Source organism: Musca autumnalis, unplaced genomic scaffold (assembly GCF_047663935.1).
Source record: "Musca autumnalis isolate F117 unplaced genomic scaffold, ASM4766393v1 scaffold_5, whole genome shotgun sequence".
Lineage (NCBI taxonomy): Eukaryota > Metazoa > Arthropoda > Insecta > Diptera > Muscidae > Musca > Musca autumnalis.
In genome coordinates this window covers 26,093,981-26,119,868 of record NW_027412088.1, presented here as the reverse complement: position 1 = coordinate 26,119,868, position 25,888 = coordinate 26,093,981, and the positions used below count along the sequence as shown (strand labels likewise).

Genomic DNA, 25,888 nt, shown 5'->3' with positions numbered 1-25,888 from the left:
TTTTGAACAAATACCAATATTATTTCGCAAGCTTATTTCTAGTCCAAATTCGGTGACATTTTCCCAATTGTATCAAAATTGGACAGAAATTGCGTGTTTTGGTGCAGCAAATACCTCAAATCTGGCGAACATATGTACATGGGAGCTATATCCAAATCTGAACTGTTTCTCACCAAAAGCAATATCGTTCCTTTTTATGACGGGTAGCACCACGTTGCCATCCAGGCAATATTACTGACAACAATAGAGAAACATTTTTACTAATACAATTACCCTCATGCGGGTTATTAGAAAGAAGTTTTTGTTCTCTTTTTTCAAGAAAACGTCTAAAATGTCCACAAAATACCAAATCCGCATCCACCACATGACAAAATCGGTCAGATGTAATGGATGTAGGCAACAGTTCCGAAGCTGTTCTGGTCATAGGCTCCTACAGAACTACTGCGATAGGAGTTATGTTGCTGCTTACTGAGCAAGAATATCTCACAGTGACGTAGGGGATGGAAGATACCAAGGAACGGTCCTGACCGGTTTTAACATGGCAAAGCCCAGGATTTATCTTGGTCCCTCTTTCATCTCAAGTGGACACTGACCTCCCCGTCGTGTTACCTGGGGAACTGCCTTTAACACCCGTTAAAGGTAGTGAGCTAACATGTGCCGCGCGTTCACCCATAACAACTTTAAAAACTTGGGTTTGGGCGTCGGTTAGTAACCCTCCCCTAGAAAAAACAGTGTACTATGAAAAAACGAAAGAAAAGAAAAACAACCCCCTCTAAAGTTGACGAACCCCGCAAACGTTTTAAGGACCATGATTTGCGAATCTGCACCTGGAATGTTCGCACTCTTTATAGAGAAGTTGCAGTCTTCGCATTGGCAGACGTACTTGAAAAGTACAAGGCCGATATTACTGTCTTACCGGAAATACGATGGATTGGAAAAGGCGTCACAACAACACCTAAAGGTGACGCACTGTATTATAGCTGCCATGACGTAAAGCATAAGTTTTGTTGCGGATTCGTATTTACTCGGAGGCTAAAACATCTGGTATCCAGCTTCACCCCAGTGAATGAAAGACTTGCTGCAATTCGAATAAAAGCTAAATTCTTCAACATCATCTTTATTTGCGTTCATGCTCCCACTGAAGAAAAGGACGAACAGACCAAAGATATATTTTACGAGCGCTTAGAAGAAGCATATGACCGTTGCCCTGCCTATGACATTAAAATCATTCTAGGCGATTTTAATGCCAAGATTGGAACGGGAAATTCAGTCTCCACAGTGAAACATCTGACAATGGTATGAGGCTGATAGACTTTGCAGCTGCAAAAAACATGGTAGTTAGCAGTACCAGATTTAATCATCTCGATATTCATAAGGGCACCTGGCTGTCTCCAGATCAAAGAACAAGTAATCAAATTGATCATGTTGTGATAGATGGAAGACATTCATCGAGCGTGTTGGATGTACGATCGATCGATCCGAGGCACAAACATTGATTCAGACCACTACCTTGTTGCAGCAAAGGTACGTACCCGTCTAAATGTTGCAAATAAAGCACGAACAGACACAACGCGGAAATTGGACATAGATAGGCTGCAAACACAACAGATAGCCACAGCATATTCCACTCAACTAGCCCAATTGCTTAATGAGAGCACTCCTTGTCCCGTTAACATAACAACACAATGGCAAAATATTGCCCACTCCATGCAAACAGCCGCAAAATCCATACTTGGTTTCCAGAGACCTCCACAAAGGAATTCATGGTATGACCAGGAGTGTCGTGCTACTACCGAAGAGAAAAATGCGGCATATAGAGCAACTTTACAATCATTAGCAACGCGTAGCGCACAAGAGAGATATCGGGAGAAAAGAGAAACGTCTTTTCCGCAAGAAAAAGAGAGAAATGGAAAAGCGGGAGTGTGAAAAAATCGAGATGTACAGGAGCCAGAATGAAGTCCGAAAATTCTACCCAGGAAACATCAAACAGATGGCTTTGGCACAGGCACATCCTCTTGTAGAGACCAGCAAGGTAATCTGGTAACATATACAGAGAGCGTGCTCAGGATATGGAAGGAACATTTTCCCAATCTGCTGGTATCCAATAGTATGATATGATGATGATACCACAGATCCAATCCCAGAAGATGGTATAGAATGTATACCGCCCGGCCAAGATGAGGTAAAAACAGCAATCAACCGGCTGAAGAATAATAAAGCAGCAGGAGCCGATGGCTTACCAGCCGAGCTGTTTAAAACCGGAGGCGACGCGCTGATAAGGTATATGCATCAGCTAGTTAGCACCATCTGGCAGGAAGAACGCGTACCCGACGATTGGAACCTGAGCATCCTATGTCCCGTCCACAAGAAAGGAGATAAGACTGTATGCTCAAACTATAGGGGCATAAGTCTTCTCCCTATTGTCTATAAGATAGTGTCAGGGTATTGTGCGAACGACTAAAGCCAATGGTCAACGAAATAATTGGACCATACCAATGTGGCTTTAGACCTGGCAAGTCCACCATTGACCAGATATTTACCCTGCGGCAAATCCTAGAGAAGACCCAAGAGATGCAGATCGACACCTACCACCTCTTTGTCGATTATAAAGCAGCCTTCGACAGTCCCCTCCGATCAAGGGTATTCCACGCAATGTCTGAATTTGGTATCCCCGCAAAGCTCATCCGACATTGTAAGTTGACTTTAACTGATACTAGGTCCTCAGTTAAAATTGGAAAGAACCTCTCCGAAGAATTTTGTACCAAAAGAGGTTTCAGACAAGGAGACAGCCTTTCGTGTGATCTTTTCAACATTTTGCTCGAAAAGGTAATACGAGATGCAAATGTCAAAAGAAATGGCACAATTTACACCAATAGCCACATGTTACTTGCCTATGCTGATCAGTAAAGGAGGTAACTGATACCTTTAGGAAGGTCGAAGCAGAATCTGCGAAAGTGGGTCTGGCTGTAAACGGCGAAAAGACCAAATTGATGGTAGAGCTCGGACCAACTGTGGAAGGTGGTTCCTATAATTTTGAGGTAGTAAAAGACTTCGTATACCTCGGCACCGCCGTAAACAAAACAAACGACATCAGTTGTGAAATAAAAAGAATAATTGTATTGGCCAACAGATGCTACTTTGGCTTAAGTAAGCACTTCAAAAACAAACCCACAACTCGTCCAACAAAAATAACACGATACAAAATGCTGATACTACCCGTGCTAATGTATGGCTCCGAAGCATGGGTACTTGCGCAAGCAGATAAGGCAGTGCTTGGTATGTTTGAGAGGAAAATTCTTCGAAAGATCTACGGGCCGATTTGCGTTGACGGTGAATATCGACGTCGTATGAACCACGAGCTATATAAGCTATACAAAGACATGAATATAGTTAAACGTATCGAGATGCAACGATTGCGTTGGCTAGTCTCCTCCTCAGATCGAAGGGGAAATTTTTTGATCATAACCTTTCTGGCACAACTTCACCTACATATAGTGGAACACTCGTGGAAAATATTTAACGGCTTACTTTGGAAGGAGTTGTGGTCAAATTCATATTGTTTCTCACCTTGTCGATGCACACTTATTACAAAACCCACAACTTACCCATTTTAACGACAATTTCGAAATAAATAGTTATTTTTTGGCCACATAAATAAGTAGTTAAATAAGTAACTACTTATTTAAGTGGCCAAAAAGTAAATGCTTATATCGAGCGACATGCCCTTTTTAAAATAATGGGTTAACATGAGGTTTTGTAATGATTATTTTGCTGGGATGTATTATAAAATACACACACACACTCACCATTACAAATTTACATTTCACAACAACAGTTTGTAAAAACAACAACAAACAATTTTCTTTAAAACTTACCTTTGAAATATGAAACATCGGGATAACTCTCTAATGGCAAGCCCCAGCGAGGCGCTGATGGAGTTTCAGAACGGGCTCTAGGCATGACCTACAATTGTTGTAGTAGACGTTGTAGTTGTTGTTGTAATTTTTGATAGTACAGGTGCAAAAGTAGATGGGGGGAGGATGGTAAATAGAATTCGTGATTATTTTTGTTTTAACAACAATAATAATAAAAATATTATTTTTCTCTTGTTTTTTTCTCGTTTATATATAAATAACTATATATGTTTATATGTATTGTGTAAGTAATTAATTAATAATTAAATTTCAATTATTATGTTATTGTATAAGAAATATAGTTTAATGAAAATTAGAAAATAAAATAAATAAAACTTTAAATCAAAGCGGAGATAAAATTATAATGTAATGATGGCAAGTTCAGGGTCTGATTAATATAAGCTACGCATAGATTTTTTATTTGTTATGGGACCACAACTAAAGCAAATTAGAATTGAAGCAGCACAGGGCTTATTCTTTCTTTTTGGGTGTCTTAATCTATAAAAAAAGGAAAGAGAGAAGCAAAATAACCAAAATTTTATTCATTTGATAGGTTCTTCAAATGACATTCAGGACAAAGCACATTTACCAAAAGGGGACACCACTAAGTATACACTTGTGACACTTTTTTTTCTACAACACTCTGCTCCTTGACTTCCTCAACTTACCTCAACTGTTACAAATATTCTGTCTGTGCCATTGTTGTTGCGGGCTACCACAAAGTAGGTGCCCGAATCGGCGATTTGTGCTTTTTGTACAGTGAAACGGGTGTAATCATCGGAAACTTCTTTGCTAACACGTTCGGATTTGGTGATGTCTTTGGTGCCCTTCAAGAAGGTCACTGAAAAAAACAACAAAAGATATTATTACTCCCTTAAACATGTGGCCCCCTCTTGAATTACAACTTACACTTTGGTTTTGGATCTCCAGCAATTCTAAACGACAGCGAGAAGGGATCACCCACAGCAATCTTCATCTCCGTCTCAGGTCTTGACAAGAACAACGGTGGTCTTTCCGTCTTCTCTACACCAATTGCCACATCAACGGTGGCATGTGATTCAATGTGACCGTAGGCATTTTTAGCTCGGCATGTATAGCTACCCTCATGTTCGGGACCGGCATTCATAATGGCCAGTGTATAAGCACCACGTTCGTAGAATGTCTTAACACCCGGTTGACCGGCCAAGGGTTCACGTTTACGGAACCATTGCACCTCAATGGGTGATGCTGTTTGCATAAATTCAGCCGTTATGGCAATGGTACCACCACCGCACACCACTTGATTACCCAGAGGTGTAACCAAATGTGGCTTGTTCGGATCACGATGATAGAAACCTAATGTCTGTTCCAATGCGTACTTTTCACGTCCTCTAAAGTCGACTTGATGGGTTATCTTAACTTCGGCGGCTTCATTGCGTCCCAAGCAACCATAGAGACCACCATCCTTTTCCGTTGGATTGTGTATAATCAATTTTGAATAGCCATCTTCGGAATCGATTTGGGTATATTTCTCACCGGGTATTAAGATTTCGGTACCCTTCAGCCATTGCACCTCGGGACGTGGTTTACCACGTACGCGGCACTCCAAAACCAACTCATTTTCTGTCAGAGAATAAGTGTCTGCATGGTGATGACAGGGAGGGGAATTAAAGAAAGAACATTATTAGCTATAGATATAATTTGAGATTCCGAACCGATTTTTTTGGTGTGGCTAAGATGGGAAAATTTTGCCTTCTTAGGCGAAGATAATTTTTAGTATTACTTTTTTAATTTTTTTAATCGAGCTTTTATATTTTATATTTTATATTTTATATTTTATATTTTATATTTTATATTTTATATTTTATATTTTATATTTTATATTTTATATTTTATATTTTATATTTTATATTTTATATTTTATATTTTATATTTTATATTTTATATTTTATATTTTATATTTTATATTTTATATTTTATATTTTATATTTTATATTTTATATTTTATATTTTATATTTTATATTTTATATTTTATATTTTATATTTTATATTTTATATTTTATATTTTATATTTTATATTTTATATTTTATATTTTATATTTTATATTTTATATTTTATATTTTATATTTTATATTTTATATTTTATATTTTATATTTTATATTTTATATTTTATATTTTATATTTTATATTTTATATTTTATATTTTATATTTTATATTTTATATTTTATATTTTATATTTTATATTTTATATTTTATATTTTATATTTTATATTTTATATTTTATATTTTATATTTTATATTTTATATTTTATATTTTATATTTTATATTTTATATTTTATATTTTATATTTTATATTTTATATTTTATATTTTATATTTTATATTTTATATTTTATATTTTATATTTTATATTTTATATTTTATATTTTATATTTTATATTTTATATTTTATATTTTATATTTTATATTTTATATTTTATATTTTATATTTTATATTTTATATTTTATATTTTATATTTTATATTTTATATTTTATATTTTATATTTTATATTTTATATTTTATATTTTATATTTTATATTTTATATTTTATATTTTATATTTTATATTTTATATTTTATATTTTATATTTTATATTTTATATTTTATATTTTATATTTTATATTTTATATTTTATATTTTATATTTTATATTTTATATTTTATATTTTATATTTTATATTTTATATTTTATATTTTATATTTTATATTTTATATTTTATATTTTATATTTTATATTTTATATTTTATATTTTATATTTTATATTTTATATTTTATATTTTATATTTTATATTTTATATTTTATATTTTATATTTTATATTTTATATTTTATATTTTATATTTTATATTTTATATTTTATATTTTATATTTTATATTTTATATTTTATATTTTATATTTTATATTTTATATTTTATATTTTATATTTTATATTTTATATTTTATATTTTATATTTTATATTTTATATTTTATATTTTATATTTTATATTTTATATTTTATATTTTATATTTTATATTTTATATTTTATATTTTATATTTTATATTTTATATTTTATATTTTATATTTTATATTTTATATTTTATATTTTATATTTTATATTTTATATTTTATATTTTATATTTTATATTTTATATTTTATATTTTATATTTTATATTTTATATTTTATATTTTATATTTTATATTTTATATTTTATATTTTATATTTTATATTTTATATTTTATATTTTATATTTTATATTTTATATTTTATATTTTATATTTTATATTTTATATTTTATATTTTATATTTTATATTTTATATTTTATATTTTATATTTTATATTTTATATTTTATATTTTATATTTTATATTTTATATTTTATATTTTATATTTTATATTTTATATTTTATATTTTATATTTTATATTTTATATTTTATATTTTATATTTTATATTTTATATTTTATATTTTATATTTTATATTTTATATTTTATATTTTATATTTTATATTTTATATTTTATATTTTATATTTTATATTTTATATTTTATATTTTATATTTTATATTTTATATTTTATATTTTATATTTTATATTTTATATTTTATATTTTATATTTTATATTTTATATTTTATATTTTATATTTTATATTTTATATTTTATATTTTATATTTTATATTTTATATTTTATATTTTATATTTTATATTTTATATTTTATATTTTATATTTTATATTTTATATTTTATATTTTATATTTTATATTTTATATTTTATATTTTATATTTTATATTTTATATTTTATATTTTATATTTTATATTTTATATTTTATATTTTATATTTTATATTTTATATTTTATATTTTATATTTTATATTTTATATTTTATATTTTATATTTTATATTTTATATTTTATATTTTATATTTTATATTTTATATTTTATATTTTATATTTTATATTTTATATTTTATATTTTATATTTTATATTTTATATTTTATATTTTATATTTTATATTTTATATTTTATATTTTATATTTTATATTTTATATTTTATATTTTATATTTTATATTTTATATTTTATATTTTATATTTTATATTTTATATTTTATATTTTATATTTTATATTTTATATTTTATATTTTATATTTTATATTTTATATTTTATATTTTATATTTTATATTTTATATTTTATATTTTATATTTTATATTTTATATTTTATATTTTATATTTTATATTTTATATTTTATATTTTATATTTTATATTTTATATTTTATATTTTATATTTTATATTTTATATTTTATATTTTATATTTTATATTTTATATTTTATATTTTATATTTTATATTTTATATTTTATATTTTATATTTTATATTTTATATTTTATATTTTATATTTTATATTTTATATTTTATATTTTATATTTTATATTTTATATTTTATATTTTATATTTTATATTTTATATTTTATATTTTATATTTTATATTTTATATTTTATATTTTATATTTTATATTTTATATTTTATATTTTATATTTTATATTTTATATTTTATATTTTATATTTTATATTTTATATTTTATATTTTATATTTTATATTTTATATTTTATATTTTATATTTTATATTTTATATTTTATATTTTATATTTTATATTTTATATTTTATATTTTATATTTTATATTTTATATTTTATATTTTATATTTTATATTTTATATTTTATATTTTATATTTTATATTTTATATTTTATATTTTATATTTTATATTTTATATTTTATATTTTATATTTTATATTTTATATTTTATATTTTATATTTTATATTTTATATTTTATATTTTATATTTTATATTTTATATTTTATATTTTATATTTTATATTTTATATTTTATATTTTATATTTTATATTTTATATTTTATATTTTATATTTTATATTTTATATTTTATATTTTATATTTTATATTTTATATTTTATATTTTATATTTTATATTTTATATTTTATATTTTATATTTTATATTTTATATTTTATATTTTATATTTTATATTTTATATTTTATATTTTATATTTTATATTTTATATTTTATATTTTATATTTTATATTTTATATTTTATATTTTATATTTTATATTTTATATTTTATATTTTATATTTTATATTTTATATTTTATATTTTATATTTTATATTTTATATTTTATATTTTATATTTTATATTTTATATTTTATATTTTATATTTTATATTTTATATTTTATATTTTATATTTTATATTTTATATTTTATATTTTATATTTTATATTTTATATTTTATATTTTATATTTTATATTTTATATTTTATATTTTATATTTTATATTTTATATTTTATATTTTATATTTTATATTTTATATTTTATATTTTATATTTTATATTTTATATTTTATATTTTATATTTTATATTTTATATTTTATATTTTATATTTTATATTTTATATTTTATATTTTATATTTTATATTTTATATTTTATATTTTATATTTTATATTTTATATTTTATATTTTATATTTTATATTTTATATTTTATATTTTATATTTTATATTTTATATTTTATATTTTATATTTTATATTTTATATTTTATATTTTATATTTTATATTTTATATTTTATATTTTATATTTTATATTTTATATTTTATATTTTATATTTTATATTTTATATTTTATATTTTATATTTTATATTTTATATTTTATATTTTATATTTTATATTTTATATTTTATATTTTATATTTTATATTTTATATTTTATATTTTATATTTTATATTTTATATTTTATATTTTATATTTTATATTTTATATTTTATATTTTATATTTTATATTTTATATTTTATATTTTATATTTTATATTTTATATTTTATATTTTATATTTTATATTTTATATTTTATATTTTATATTTTATATTTTATATTTTATATTTTATATTTTATATTTTATATTTTATATTTTATATTTTATATTTTATATTTTATATTTTATATTTTATATTTTATATTTTATATTTTATATTTTATATTTTATATTTTATATTTTATATTTTATATTTTATATTTTATATTTTATATTTTATATTTTATATTTTATATTTTATATTTTATATTTTATATTTTATATTTTATATTTTATATTTTATATTTTATATTTTATATTTTATATTTTATATTTTATATTTTATATTTTATATTTTATATTTTATATTTTATATTTTATATTTTATATTTTATATTTTATATTTTATATTTTATATTTTATATTTTATATTTTATATTTTATATTTTATATTTTATATTTTATATTTTATATTTTATATTTTATATTTTATATTTTATATTTTATATTTTATATTTTATATTTTATATTTTATATTTTATATTTTATATTTTATATTTTATATTTTATATTTTATATTTTATATTTTATATTTTATATTTTATATTTTATATTTTATATTTTATATTTTATATTTTATATTTTATATTTTATATTTTATATTTTATATTTTATATTTTATATTTTATATTTTATATTTTATATTTTATATTTTATATTTTATATTTTATATTTTATATTTTATATTTTATATTTTATATTTTATATTTTATATTTTATATTTTATATTTTATATTTTATATTTTATATTTTATATTTTATATTTTATATTTTATATTTTATATTTTATATTTTATATTTTATATTTTATATTTTATATTTTATATTTTATATTTTATATTTTATATTTTATATTTTATATTTTATATTTTATATTTTATATTTTATATTTTATATTTTATATTTTATATTTTATATTTTATATTTTATATTTTATATTTTATATTTTATATTTTATATTTTATATTTTATATTTTATATTTTATATTTTATATTTTATATTTTATATTTTATATTTTATATTTTATATTTTATATTTTATATTTTATATTTTATATTTTATATTTTATATTTTATATTTTATATTTTATATTTTATATTTTATATTTTATATTTTATATTTTATATTTTATATTTTATATTTTATATTTTATATTTTATATTTTATATTTTATATTTTATATTTTATATTTTATATTTTATATTTTATATTTTATATTTTATATTTTATATTTTATATTTTATATTTTATATTTTATATTTTATATTTTATATTTTATATTTTATATTTTATATTTTATATTTTATATTTTATATTTTATATTTTATATTTTATATTTTATATTTTATATTTTATATTTTATATTTTATATTTTATATTTTATATTTTATATTTTATATTTTATATTTTATATTTTATATTTTATATTTTATATTTTATATTTTATATTTTATATTTTATATTTTATATTTTATATTTTATATTTTATATTTTATATTTTATATTTTATATTTTATATTTTATATTTTATATTTTATATTTTATATTTTATATTTTATATTTTATATTTTATATTTTATATTTTATATTTTATATTTTATATTTTATATTTTATATTTTATATTTTATATTTTATATTTTATATTTTATATTTTATATTTTATATTTTATATTTTATATTTTATATTTTATATTTTATATTTTATATTTTATATTTTATATTTTATATTTTATATTTTATATTTTATATTTTATATTTTATATTTTATATTTTATATTTTATATTTTATATTTTATATTTTATATTTTATATTTTATATTTTATATTTTATATTTTATATTTTATATTTTATATTTTATATTTTATATTTTATATTTTATATTTTATATTTTATATTTTATATTTTATATTTTATATTTTATATTTTATATTTTATATTTTATATTTTATATTTTATATTTTATATTTTATATTTTATATTTTATATTTTATATTTTATATTTTATATTTTATATTTTATATTTTATATTTTATATTTTATATTTTATATTTTATATTTTATATTTTATATTTTATATTTTATATTTTATATTTTATATTTTATATTTTATATTTTATATTTTATATTTTATATTTTATATTTTATATTTTATATTTTATATTTTATATTTTATATTTTATATTTCCGGTGGCAGACCCACATACTGGCCTTCTGATCCAAATAAAATACCCGATTTATTGGATTTTGTTGTGTACAGTGGAATACCAGAAAATAAAATGGATATAATAAATGACGATGAGTTAAATTCAGACCACTCGACTTTAATAATAAATTACAGAACATCAGTCCATTTAATCCCAAAAAAATCCGCATTGATTTCTGGCAAAACTGATCTAAAGCTGTTTGGTCAATTATTACAAAACAAAATTGATCTTAACTTACGTATTAACACAGGAGATGACTTAGACGATGCTATTGAAATGCTTAATCGGGAAATTTGTGAATCTGCTTCGATGTCTACCCCAAAACCAAATGATTATGTACCAAATGGTGATTATGTCAGAGTTTCAGCAGAAATAAGAAACTTAATAACAAACAAAAGGAGACTGCGTAGAATTTGGAAAAATAGTCGAAATCCTGTTGATAAACGAAATCTGAATGCAGCAACAAAACATCTCTCTGAACAAATCCGAATTTATAAAAACGAAGAAATATCTTCCTACCTACGCAAACTCAATCCTACTTCCACTGATGCAGACTATAAACTATGGAACGCAACCAAATACTTGAAACGACCAGCTAAACGAAATGTCCCAATTAAAGATGTTAATAACACTTGGTGTCGCAGTAATGAACAAAAAGCATCTGCTTTTGCTGTCCACTTGCATGATGCCTTTCGCCCAAACAATTTAACTTCAAATGAAGACAAAATTTCACAGTTCTTAGATATCGCTTGTCAAATGGATAAACCCATACCACACATAACGCCAAAAGAAGTTTCTACAGAAATAAAACATTTAAACAATCATAAAGCGCCAGGTTATGATAAAATAAACTCCAATGTCGTTAAAGCTCTCCCATGGAAAGCAGTGCTATTTCTCACATTCATATTCAACTCTATCCTGCGCTTACAACATTTCCCGACACAATGGAAATGTGCTGAAATTGTTATGGTACCCAAGCCAAATAAGCCAGAAAACCGAGTTTCATCATATAGGCCAATCAGTCTTCTCACTACATTTTCTAAAATATTTGAGAGGCTATTTGTACAAAGGCTACTGCCTATTTTGGAGAGATATAATATTATTCCGGAACACCAATTTGGATTTCGACATAAACATGGAACTCCGGAACAATGTCACAGAATCGTAAATGTTATAGCTAATGCTCTAGAGCGGAAAATGTATTGCTCAGCTGTATTTCTGGACGTGCAACAAGCATTTGACAAAGTCTGGCATTTGGGCTTACTTTATAAGTTAAAGAAAATACTTCCTGCGCCTTACTACATATTTTTTAAATCGTATCTTCATGAAAGAAGCTTCTATGTCAAAGTAAATGATAAACAGTCGCGAATTTATAATATTCACGCTGGCATACCCCAGGGAAGTGTATTAGGTCCTATTCTATACACTATATTTACTTATGATATGCCCTGTATTGAAGGGGTAACTGTGGCAACATATGCAGACGACACTGCTTTTCTATACTCTAATGAATGTAAAATTGAGGCTTCACGGATAATCCAAAGGCAGTTAGACATGTTATGGGAATGGTTAATTGCTTGGAACATAACAATTAACACTCAAAAATCATCTCATATTACTTTTGCACTCAGACATGGAGATTGTCCTGACGTTAATTTAAATGGTTCGATAATACCACATTGTTTATCCGTCAAATACTTAGGCATACATTTGGATAGAAAATTGTTATGGAAAGAGCATTTGAAAGCCAAGAAAAATCAGATAAATATGAAATTTAAAAAGATGTACTGGCTTCTTGGTGCGAAATCCGAGTTAAGTTTGGAGAATAAGGTTATGCTATATAAATCAATAATTAAGCCTATTTGGACCTACGGGATACACCTTTGGGGTACCTGTAGCAAATCGAATATAAAAATGATTCAAACAGTACAATCAAAAATCCTACGAAGCATTACGGGCGCTGAATGGTATGTTACCAATAAAACTATACACAATGATCTTGGCATTCCTTTCGTAGAATCAGAAATCAAAAACTTCAGTACCAAATATTTGGAAAGATTAAGCAACCACACGAATGTATTGGCAATTACATTACTGGACGAAAGTGATACTGTAAGACGACTCAAAAGATGTCATGTCCTAGATTTACCATTCCGGCATTAAACCCCCACTTATCATCTCTATATTGGAATATATATGTATAGTTATCCTATTCTAAAGAAAGAATAGGATCATCAGTTATTTCTGTCATTTTTATTGTAAAATGTTATTTCATTTGCTTAATATTATTTAATAGATTGCAAATAAAGAGAAATTAAAAAAAAAAAAAAAAAAAATATTTTATATTTTATATTTTATATTTTATATTTTATATTTTATATTTTATATTTTATATTTTATAGTTTATATTTTATATTTTATATTTTATGTTTTATGTTTAATATTTTATAGTTTATATTTTACATTTTACATTTAATTATTTTTTGTTTTGTGTGTGCAGTCATAAATTCTTAAAATTAATTTTTTCTGCTCCCTAGTAGCCACACCAAAAATTTAGTTATAATTATAAAAAAAATCTTGACACATATAAAATTGCACAGTGGACGAAAAAACAACATGACATTGCCTCATACATGTGTACATACAACTACAACATCACAAAACATGAGTGTGTTTGTGTACTCTATGTGAATTGATTTCGATTCGATCCTGATGCAATGTATGATTGAATTTCGTTCGATTTACTCTTTTTTTGATAACCTAAAAAATTGTTATAGGAAATTGTTGTTGTCGCATAAATACCTCTTATCGATTGTACAAACGTTGCTGGTTGTGGCGCATCCGCATAGGGTTTATAGATTCTTATGTTACTTTGTGACACCGAATCGCCATAATCATTAAAGGCACGACACATATATTGACCACTGTCACGTTCTTCGGTGCCATAAATTTCCAAAATAGCTTCTCCATTATGGAATGTGGTGTGGTAGCGCGTGTCATTGGGTAGGGCACGGCCATTTTTGGTCCATTCAATGGTAGTTTGGCCATCATAGACAACACTGCAGCTTAAACGTAAGTTGCCACCTTCGGTTATGGTGCGATCGTGTAGCAAAGAACTGAAAAGGGGTTTACGACCTGATGCTATACTTCTGCCCAATGATTTGCGTCCGGAGAACGGACCTTCTCCGTATTGATCTTCCTCCTCGTCTCTTAGAGGTTGTTGTTGTTGTACATAAGGTTTGTTGGCACCACCGAAACCATTCATTTCATCTTCTGCTGCTGCCGCCGCTGCCATTAGCTGTTTCAAATCCGTAATTTTGATGACCTTGGTTATGGCCTCAATGCGTTCATTGGTCTCGGCAAAACATGAGAAGGTACCACAATCTGAGGGTATGGGATTGCGTATAATTAGCTTGCTAATGCCACCCAATTCTTCCAGGACCCTATAGCGGTTATTCGAAATTGTGTGATCGTCCCGAATCCAGGTGACGTTGGGCCGTCCATGCAGCATACACGACAAGATGATTTCACAGCGATCGGCATCAAAGGTGGCTAGATTTAATTAACAAAACAAAATTATGATTGAGGTTATGATCTCCGCAGTAGGAGTCCTCATACTCCTCCTCCTCCCTATCTTTTTCAATCTTACCTGTTACCGGACTACAGAAACTAGAGGGCAACTGATCCCTTAAACTATCATAAATGGTCAAATCGCAGAGACATTCCACCGAATTGCGGCTGTTTTTAACCACACACTTATACTGGGCCGTATCATCGGGACGGGCATCATAGATCTCCAAACTCAAAGCTCCATTGATATTGTAGATTTTGTGACGTGAATCCTTGGTAACACGTTCGGAGCCCCTTAGCCAATAGACATCCTCTATAAAGCCACTGACATAACAAATCAGCTGGGCCTTGGTACCCGAGGCCATGACCATGGGTTTCATGGGAGTTTCAACTGTCAATTTAAATTTGGCATCCATGCTGCGTAATTTCCTCTCTTGGCGTTCTTCACGTTCCTCTTCCACAGTTTTGTCGGATTTCTCCAACATTGCCACCTCACCTGGTTCTTTGGGGGCCGCCACTCTCATCATCGTTTCAGCGGGTTTGGTTTTGTAATCGCTTACATCCACAAATTTACTGATTTTCATTTGGCCACTTTCACTCTCAGCATAGCAGGTATAGAGGCCAGTATCCGCTGGCTCAGGACTCTCAATAATCAATTGGGTTACACCCTCCGCAAGATCAGCGTATTTATACTTTTTACTCTCCGCCTCTAGTCTTGTATTGTCCTTTTGCCAATACACCAAAGGTTTGGGATTACCCGAAACCTTGCATTCCAATGTAAGGCGATTTTCATGAGAATGATATGCATCTGTGAGAGAGAGCGGGAGAACAAACAAACAAAAACAAAGAGAGAGAAACACACAATGAGTGCCAAAATGAAAATGAGACAAACAACGTGAGATAATTTTTAGGTCTAATGAAAGCGTTTTAAGGGTTATGAAAGCTTCTAGAAAGAGCGTACATACCTTAAAGACAGATCACACACTCCACTCACAGAGAGGGGGACGGACACTCAAGACTTTTCTATTCTATTTCTATGCCACCTACCTTTAATGCCCTTGGTAAAAACGGGAGCATTTACCTCTTCTTTGCCCGGGGAATAGACAAACAAACTGCACGATGAAACAATTTCATTTTCCGAGCCCTTTACCTTCAGGGTATAGGTACCGCTTTGTTCCTCGGTAACATCAATCAAATTCAACCAAGCAATACCATCTTGCATCGACAGCTTACTCTTGGGTCCAAAGGCAATCGGCTGGTCTTCGTGGAACCAACGAGCCGTTGGATCGGGGCCATCAATGGCCACCATCCATTTGACATTGGTGCCTGCCTTGACGGTACGATTTGACAGGAAGTTTCTAAAGTACAAGAATTTCTTAAGATCTGGTGGAGGAGCACCGCCGTGTCTGCGACCACCTCCACTGCTCTCCTCATCTTCGTCACGTTTCTTCTTTCTGGCTGCTTTTTCCTCTTCGGTCTCCTCAGCCAATGGCTTAACTGGTGGCCTATCACGTCCGGGAGATACCGGCCTGCGTACCTTGGCCTTCACTGTAACCATGTGGGAGATTTCGGCGGTACCTTCACGATTTTCAGCCTGGCAAACATATTTGCCACTGTCAGCCGGAGTGGGATCCATAATGAACAGCTCACAGGTACCATCTTCATGTTCTGTTGTCTGATATTTTTCATTGGGTTCAATGGCCACGCCATCCTTAACCCAGCTAACGGTGGGAGTGGGCAAACCCCTCACATGGACATCCAATTGCAGTTCATGCAACTTGCCATGATAGGTATCCTTAATGTTGCGTGTGAAGGTGGGTGGAGTGTCGCCAGAACCGGGATCAGAGTACACCTCCAGGCGACAGGAGGTGGAAGCCTCGCCGGTCTCATCACGGGCCCAACACTTATATTCGCCCGCATCTTCCAATGTGGCCGAGGGAATTTCCAAAATACACATACCCTCATTGTAACGGCCGCGACACTTGGGTGAATTCTGCAAAGGTTCACCGTTCTTAAACCACTTGACTTGGGGTTCCTTTGACTCCAAGAAACAGGAAATCTTAACCTTGGAACCCTCGGCCACAACACGATCTTTCATGGTAGTTGGGAAATAGATACCAATGACCTTTTCACGTTTCTTAAGCGAACCCGTCTCCGAAGCGGCATCTGAAACATAGATTGAAGCAGATGCAGCCTCCGCCTCCGATTCATCATCCTTTTTGGGTTTGCGTACACGTTTCTTGCCCTTGCTATCAGTTTCGCTGTCGCTTTCTGCTGCTGCTGCAGGTGCCTTGGGTTTCTCCTCCTCTACTTGTTTGGGTCTCAACAAACTCTTGTCGGCATGGAAGACACCATGAATGTTGTCGGCAATGTGATGTTCTTTACCCTCAAAGGCCACCAAGTGGGTAATTTCTGCCTTGCCGGCACTATTTTCAGCCCGTACAATATATTTACCCTTATCCTTGAGATTCGGGCAATCGATTACCAATTCCAGTGTGCCATCGGCATGATGGAACTTGTGAATGCGACCACCTTCCTCAATATCGATATTATCCTTGAGCCATTGAATAGTGGGAGTGGGTTCACCGCGAACACCGGTTTCCAAAACCAATTCGTTGGTATTCAAGTGGTAGGTTTCTATACGCGTGTTAAGGTAAAGAGAGGGAGGGATGGGGATGGAGCAAAAGAGAAAAATATTAAATTTTGTATAGAGAAAGATTTGAAACAGAGCTCAACAACACTAACAACAAAACATCAGCTGCTGGAAATCGGAAAAGGATTGGCAGGAGTTCTTAAGACAGATTTAAATGCTCTGAGTTATCTACAGAGCCCGGATAAAGTATCCTAAATATCCAAACAGCTTGGATAAAGTATCTGTTATTTAAAAAGTTCGGTTAAGAGTTCGGATAAGATATCTAAAATATTCAGAGAATGAGAATAAAGTATCTAGCTATCCAAAGAGCTCGGATAAACCACACAAGTTATCCGAAGAGATCCGATAAAGTATTCTATTCATCCGGAGAGCCCGGATAGAGTATCTTAGCTATCCGAAGAGCTCGGATAATGTATCGAAGTGGTCGGTAGAGTTCGGATAAGATATATAAATTATTCAGAGAATCTGGACAAAGTATCTAAGTTATCTGAAGAGCTCGGATAAACCATATAAGTTATCCGAAGAGCCCAGTTAGAGTATTTAGTTATCCGAATAGTATTTAAGTTATACAAAGTCCTCGGATAAGGCACCTAAGGTGTCTGGAGAGCCCGGATAAAGTATCTAAGTTATCCGAAGAGCTCTGATAAAGTATCTACGTTATCCGCAGATCCCAAATATAGTGTTTTAGTTATCCGAATAGTTTGGATAAAGCGTTTTGTTATTTTGAGAGGTCGGATAAGACATCTAAGTTATCCGAAGAGCTCGGATAAAGTATTTAAGTTATCAGGAGAGTCCGGTTAGATTATTTTAGTTATCCGAATAGTATGAGCAAAGTTTTTTGTTTTCTAGAGAGGTCGGAACAGATATCTAAATAACCCGAAGAGCTCGGATAAAGATCTATGTCCTAATGGTTTGAACAAAGAGCTTCGATAAAGTATATAAGTTATCCGGAGAGCCCGAATAGAGCATTTTGGATAAAGATTTTTGTTATTTTGAGAGGTCTGATAAGATATCTAAATTATTCGGAGAGCTCGGATAAATTATCTTAGTTATCCGAAGAGTTCGAATAAGGTATCCAATTTGTTCCGAGATTCCGGTTAGGGTATTTTAGTAATCCAAGTGGTTTGGACAAGGTTGTTCGTTATTTAGAGAGGTCGGATAACTTTTATTGTTATCTTGAGAGGTCAGATAAGATATCTTCATTTTTCGGAGGGCCCGGATAAAGTATCTAAGTTATCCGATTGGCTCGGATAAGACATCTAAATTGTTCGGAGATTCTGGATAAGTTATCTAAGTTATCCGAAGAGCTCGGATAACGTATTTAAATCATCCTAAGAGCTCGGATAAAGTATCTATGTCATCCGAAGAGCTCGGATACGGCATCGAAGTTCTCGGAAGAGTCCGGATAGTGTATTTTAGTTAAAGATGTCGGATACGATATCTAATTTTTTCAGAGAGTCCGCATAAAATATTTAAGTTATACGAAGTGGTCGGATAAGGTATCTAAGTTTTCTGGAGAGCCGGATAAAGTATCTACGTTATTCGAATATCTCGGAGAGAGTAGCTAAGTTATCTAGAGAGACCGGTTAGAGCTCGGATAACTGATCTGAGTTATCCAAAGAGCTCGGATAGATTATCTTAGTTATCGGAATAATTTGGACAAAGTATCAAATTGGCCAAAAAGTCTGGATAGAGAATCTAAATTATGCCAAGAGCTCGGATAAATTATATAGGTTATCCGGAGAGTCCGAATGGAGTATTTTTGTTATCAAGTAGTTTGGACTAAGTCATTTGGCAGATATATCTAAATTTTCAGAAAGCCCGGATAAGGTACCTGTGTCACCGGAGGGCCCGGATCAAGGATTTTAGATATCCGAATAGTTCGGATAAAATTTTTTGTTATCTAGAGAGTTCGGATAAGATATCTACATTTTCGGAGAGCACGGATAAAGTATTTGAGTTATCCGAGTAGTTAGGATAAATTTTTTTGTTACTTTCAGAGGTCGAATAAAATATCTAAATGTTTAGGAAAGCTCGGATAAAGTATCTAAGTTGTCCGGAAAGCTCTGATAAAGTATGTCAGTTATCCAAAGTGCTCGGATAAGGTATTTTAGTCATTTGGAGAGGCCGGATAAAGTATTAAGATTTTCCGATGAGCTTGGATATAGTTATCCGGAGAAGGTAAATAGAGTATTGTAATTATCCGAATAATTTGGACAAAGTGTTTTGTTACCTAGGAGGTCGGATAATTTATCTGAACTTTCGGAGAGCCCGGATAAACTATCTTAGTTATCCGATGTGCTCGGATAAAGTATCTATGTTATCCGGAGAGTCCGGATAGAGTACTTTTAGTTATCGTAATAGCCTGGATACAGTTTTTTGTTATCTAGAGAGGTCGGATAAGATACCTCAATTTTTCGCAGTGCTCGGATGAGGTTTCTAAGTTATCCGAAGTGCTTGGATAAAGAATTTAAGTAATTTGAAGAGCTCGGATAAAATATCTAAGTTATCCGGAGAATCCAGATAGAGTATTTTATTTATCCGAATAGTTTGGATAACGTTTTTTGTTATCTATAGAGGTCGGATAAGATATCTAAATTATTCAGAGAGTCCGGATAAAATATCAAAGTTATCGGAAGAGGTTATCGGATAATGTATATATGTAAGTTAACCGGAGAGCCCGAATAGAGTATGTTAAGATATATAAATTATTCGGATAACCCGGATTGGGTATCTAAATTATTCAAAGATCTCGGATAAGGTATCTAAATTGTCCGGATAGAGTATTTTATTAATCCGAATAGATTGGATAATTTTTTTAGTTATTTACAGATGTCGGATAAGATATCTAAGTTACTGGAAGAGCTCGGATATTGTATCTAAGTTGTCCGGAGAGTCCGAATAAAATATCCGAAGTTTTCCGAACAATTAGGATAAAGTATATAAGCTATTCGGATAGTTCGGATATAGTATTTTGTTTATTCGAGTGGTTTGGATGAAATTTGTTGTTATCTAGAGAGGCCGGATAAGATATCTAATTTTTTTGGAGTGCCCGTATAAAGTATCTGAGTTATCCGAAGAGATCGGATAAGTTATCTAAGTTGTCCGCGAAGTCCGGATAGAATATATTTGTAATCCAAATAGTTTGGATAAAGTTTTTTGTTATCTAGAAAGATCAGATATGTTAACTAAGGTATCCGAAGAGCTCGGATAATGTATCTTAATTGTCGGGAAAGTCCGTATAAATTATCTAAATTATCCGAGGAGCCCGGATAAAGAATATAAGTTATCCGGAGAATCCGTATAAAGTATTTTAGATTATCTTAGTTATCCGAATAGAGAGGTCGGATAAGATATCTAAGTTATTCAGAAAAACGGGATAAAGTATGTAAGTTATCCGAAGAGCTCGGATAAACCAAATATGCTATCCAAAGAACTCGGATAAACCATATATGTTATCCGAATAGCTCCGATAAGGTATTTAAGTTGTTCGGAGAGCCCCCATAAAGTATATTAGTTATCCGAATAGCGGATAAGCTATAGAAAGGGCTTAACAGTCTCTTAGAAACTTCGGATAAAATATCTTAATTATTCGGAAATCGCGGATAAATTATCTAAATTATCCAAAAAACACGGATAAAATATCTCAGTTATCCACATTTTATTATACTATACGGAAATTGTAGATTATTGAGGAAGCCAATATTTCCGCTAGAAATCTGTTGGTACGTAACTAAAAAGCATCAAAATTCCTAGTCATTCCTTCGACCTCCCCAATAACAGTAGTTTTCTTTCAAAGTTTTTTTTTCGGTTTTGTTATTTGAAACAAACGACAGGTGGTTTGTTGTTGTTTTTGTTTTTGTTGTTCTCTAATCTATCGAACGAACTAAATTTGCATCGACTCGGATTACATAACATTCTTTGTTTCGCTGTTGCACAATCTTTTCGATTTCTCTATAAAACACACTCACACACACACACACAACTACACTCTTTTGACTTACCTTTTAGGGGACGCACAAATACCGGCTCCGTTTCCGATCCAGCTGATGGTGCATAGACATACAATTTAGCCGTTTGTTGAATTTTACAATATTCATTTTGGGCTGTCAGGGTGTAGGTGCCCGAATCTTCCAGTTGACAATTCAAGAATTCCAACGATGCCAAGCTATCGCGATTCATGTTACGAATACGTGGTCCATATTGGACATTTTGATCATCTTTGCTCCACTTGCAGGTAGGGTTGGGTCCATTCACCACCGCCTGGAGTTTCACCTTGGAACCAACAGCCACATAACGATTCGAAATGTTGGCATCGAAATACAACATCGATCTTGGTGGTGGTTCGGGCATACGGCTACGTCTCTCATAGGTACCGCTGCCCTCATCATCTTTACTTGTTTTTGGCAAGCGTTGGGGGCGTTCTTTTTTGCCACCCGAGCTGTCGGTTTCGCTCATTTGACCGGACAAAACACTCGAACGTCTGGAACTGTGAGTATCAACGACGACACTGTGTGAGGTTTGCTGCGAACCCAATTTATTAGTGGCAGTGCAAGTGTAATTACCGTTGTCGTTGGGTGTGGGCTTGTTAATGATTAGCTCACAAATGCCATCCAAATGTTCGATCTGCACAATGCGATCATCGAGTACAACGGGTAATTGGTCTTTGGTCCATGTAATAACCGGACGTGGGTTGCCACGTATTTTGGTATCGAGAATTAAATCGTTCTGTGAAGAGTGATAGACATCTGATAGAGCGAGCGAGCGGGAGAGCAATAGCAAGAGAGGGAGATAAATAGATAGATCAATAAAACTGTAATTCCCCAGGCCAAAGACGAACTATTTTTGGCCATCAAAGAAACAAAAAGACATCGGAACGGAACGATTGATGAAAGACACTGAAGAACGCATTACAACAACGAAGTTCATTTGATCCACCTTTAGAACACAATAAAACGACAACAACAACAACAACACACGACGAAAACACAAAGTGATTGATCAGACGTCTGATTGATGGTCGCATTGATCACTGCAATGCTTTGTAAACACACACGGACACTAACACACCCACAATTATTGGCATACCTCTAAGTGGCAATGCAAAAATGGGTTCATGCTCATCACCATCCGTTTTGGCCGAATACACCTTAAAGTAGCAGGAGGTTTCAATTTCGCTGAAATCATTGCGGGCCACACATTTGTAAACACCCGAAGATTCGTTGGTGACATTCTGCAATTCAATGATGCCCTTGCCCTCCTCACTTAGATTCTTCACGGTGTCACTGTATTTCACCCATTCATCATCTTTCATCCAGCGACAATTGGGCGAGGGGCCAATAACGGTACAAACAAAACGTACCGTGGTACCTTCCAATGCCATGCGATCACGCAGCTGTGTGGCAAATTGCAGCTTCTGCTTAGCCGCCACAATGGGTTCGGGTGAGGCACGAGGAGCCCTTGCTCGACTAGCACTTTCGACCTCAGCACGACGACGATCAGAATCACCTTTAGATTTCATGGCTTCTTCCATGGCTTTGCGGGCCTCTTCTTCTTTTACTTTGCTCAAACGACCACGGGCATGGAAAATACCGTGTACATGATAATGCAAATTCTTACCCACCTCAATGGAATGGGTAATTTGGGCTTCACCACTCGAGTTGATGGCCTTGCAGATATAGGGACCGCTATCGCGACTGTTGGGCTTATAAATCAACAGCTTGTAGACACCGTGGGCTTCCTCAAGTTTGGTAAACTTCACATTGGGTTTTAGCTCGAACATGCCACGCCACCAGGTTACCACGGGACGTGGAACACCATGGACATGGACTTCAATGGTCAACTCATCATCACGCAAGTGATAGTATTCTGTGGAAGGGGAGGGAAAATTAATGTTTGATCGAAGAGAATTTAAACGAAAAGCTCAGGAAAAATGTTGGCGGTTACAATGAGCAGTTTTGATTGTAGCTACAGAAATGTTGCAGCAACATTGCTGCAAGTGTTGCAGCAGCAGCGACAAGGGTGGAGTAAATCTTATTTTAACTTTGCTACAAATGTTGCTGCAACCATCATCTGGAAGATAGTTTTAATTAAAATGAAAAAGCTTCTAAGAACCTATCTTCTGTAAAGGTCGTTTCCAAGATCCCTTTATTATAGAAAAATGCTTCTAAGGGTGTTTCCAAGGACTCTTTTTCATAGAAAGAGTGCTTCTAAGGACCCTTTCTAAATAGAAAGAGTTCTAAAGACCCTTTCTTATAAAAAGAGTGTTTTTAAAGGACCTTTCTAATAGAAAGGGTGCTTCTTAGGACCTTCGTAGGACCCATTATTATACAAAGAGTGCTTCTGAGGACCCGTTATTACATAAAGGGTGCTTCTACGGACCCTTTATTATACAAGGAGTGCTTCTGAGGACCCGCTATTACATAAAGGGTGCTTCTAAGGACCCTTTATTATACAAAGAGTACTTCTAGGGACCCTTTATTATATAAGGACAGCAGAAGCACCCTTTATGTAATATAGGGTCCTAAGAAGTGACCTTTATATAATAAAGGGCCTTTACCCTTTATATAATAAAGGGCTCAAAGAACCTTTATTATATAAAGGGTGCTTCTTAGGGCCCTTTATTAGGACCATTTATTATATAAAGGGTGCTTCTAAGGACCCTTGATTATATGAAGAGTGCTTCTAATGACCCTTGTTATATAAATGGTGCTTCTAAGGACCCTTTATTACGTAAAGGGTGATTCTAAGGACCCTTTATTACATAAAGGGTGATTCTAAGGACCCTTTATTACATAAAGGGTGATTCTAAGGACCCTTTATTACATAAAGGGTTATTCTAAGGACCCTTTATTGCATCAAGGGTGCTTCTAAGGACCCTTCTAAGGACCCTTTATTACATAAAAGGTGCTTCTAAGCATCCTTTATTACATAAAGGGTGCTTCTAAGGACCCTTTATTACATAAAGGACGCTTCTTAGGACCCTTTATTACATAAAGGGTGCTTCTTAGGACCCTTTATTACATAAAGGGTGATTCTTAGGACCCTTTATTACATAAAGGGTGCTTCTAAGGACACTTTATTAAATAAAGGGTGCTTCTAAGGACACTTTATTACAAAAAGGGTGCTTCTAAGGACTCTTTATTACATAAAGGACGCTTCTAAGGACCCTTTATTATATAAAGGGTGTTTCCAAAAACCCTTTGTTATATAAAGGATGCTTCTAAGGCCCCTTTATTACATAAAGGGTGCTTTTAAAGGTAGCTTTTAAGGACCCTTTATTACATAAAGGGTGCTTTTAAAGGTAGCTTTTAAGGACCCTTTATTACATAAAGGGTGCTTTTAAGGACCCTTTATTATATAAAGGGTGCTTTTAAGGACCCTTTATTACATATAGGGTGCTTTTAAGGACCCTTTATTACATAAAGGGTGCTTTTAAGGACCCTTTATTACATAAAGGGTGCTTTTAAGGACCCTTTATTACATAAAGGGTGCTTTTAAGGACCCTTTATTACATAAAGGGTGCTTTTAAGGACCGTTTATTACATAAAGTGTGCTTTTAAGGACCCTTTATTACATAAAGGTGCTTTTAAGGACCCTTTATTACAT

At 29.9% G+C, this 25,888-nt stretch overlaps 1 protein-coding gene across 12 annotated transcripts in view; it reads right to left on the bottom strand.

The window, feature by feature from the left end:
- Strn-Mlck (Stretchin-Mlck) overlaps window positions 1–25,888 on the bottom strand; it is a 227,162-nt gene that overhangs the window by 106,171 nt on the left and 95,103 nt on the right. For 9 of the 12 annotated variants that reach the window (XM_073990022.1, XM_073990020.1, XM_073990028.1 and 6 more), the window contains 5 exons: window positions 15,707–16,435; window positions 14,860–15,609; window positions 4,824–5,534; window positions 4,583–4,755; window positions 3,876–3,963 (listed from right to left, as the gene is read on the bottom strand). In XM_073990022.1, the coding sequence (XP_073846123.1) occupies window positions 3,876–3,963; window positions 4,583–4,755; window positions 4,824–5,534; window positions 14,860–15,609; window positions 15,707–16,435 (2,451 nt within the window). Of the gene's footprint in view, window positions 1–3,875; window positions 3,964–4,191; window positions 4,413–4,582; window positions 4,756–4,823; window positions 5,535–14,859; window positions 15,610–15,706; window positions 16,436–16,674; window positions 18,265–22,284; window positions 23,029–23,368; window positions 24,149–25,888 lie in introns of those variants that run through there. The other 3 variants (XM_073990046.1, XM_073990030.1, XM_073990031.1) reach the window with 2 other exon arrangements.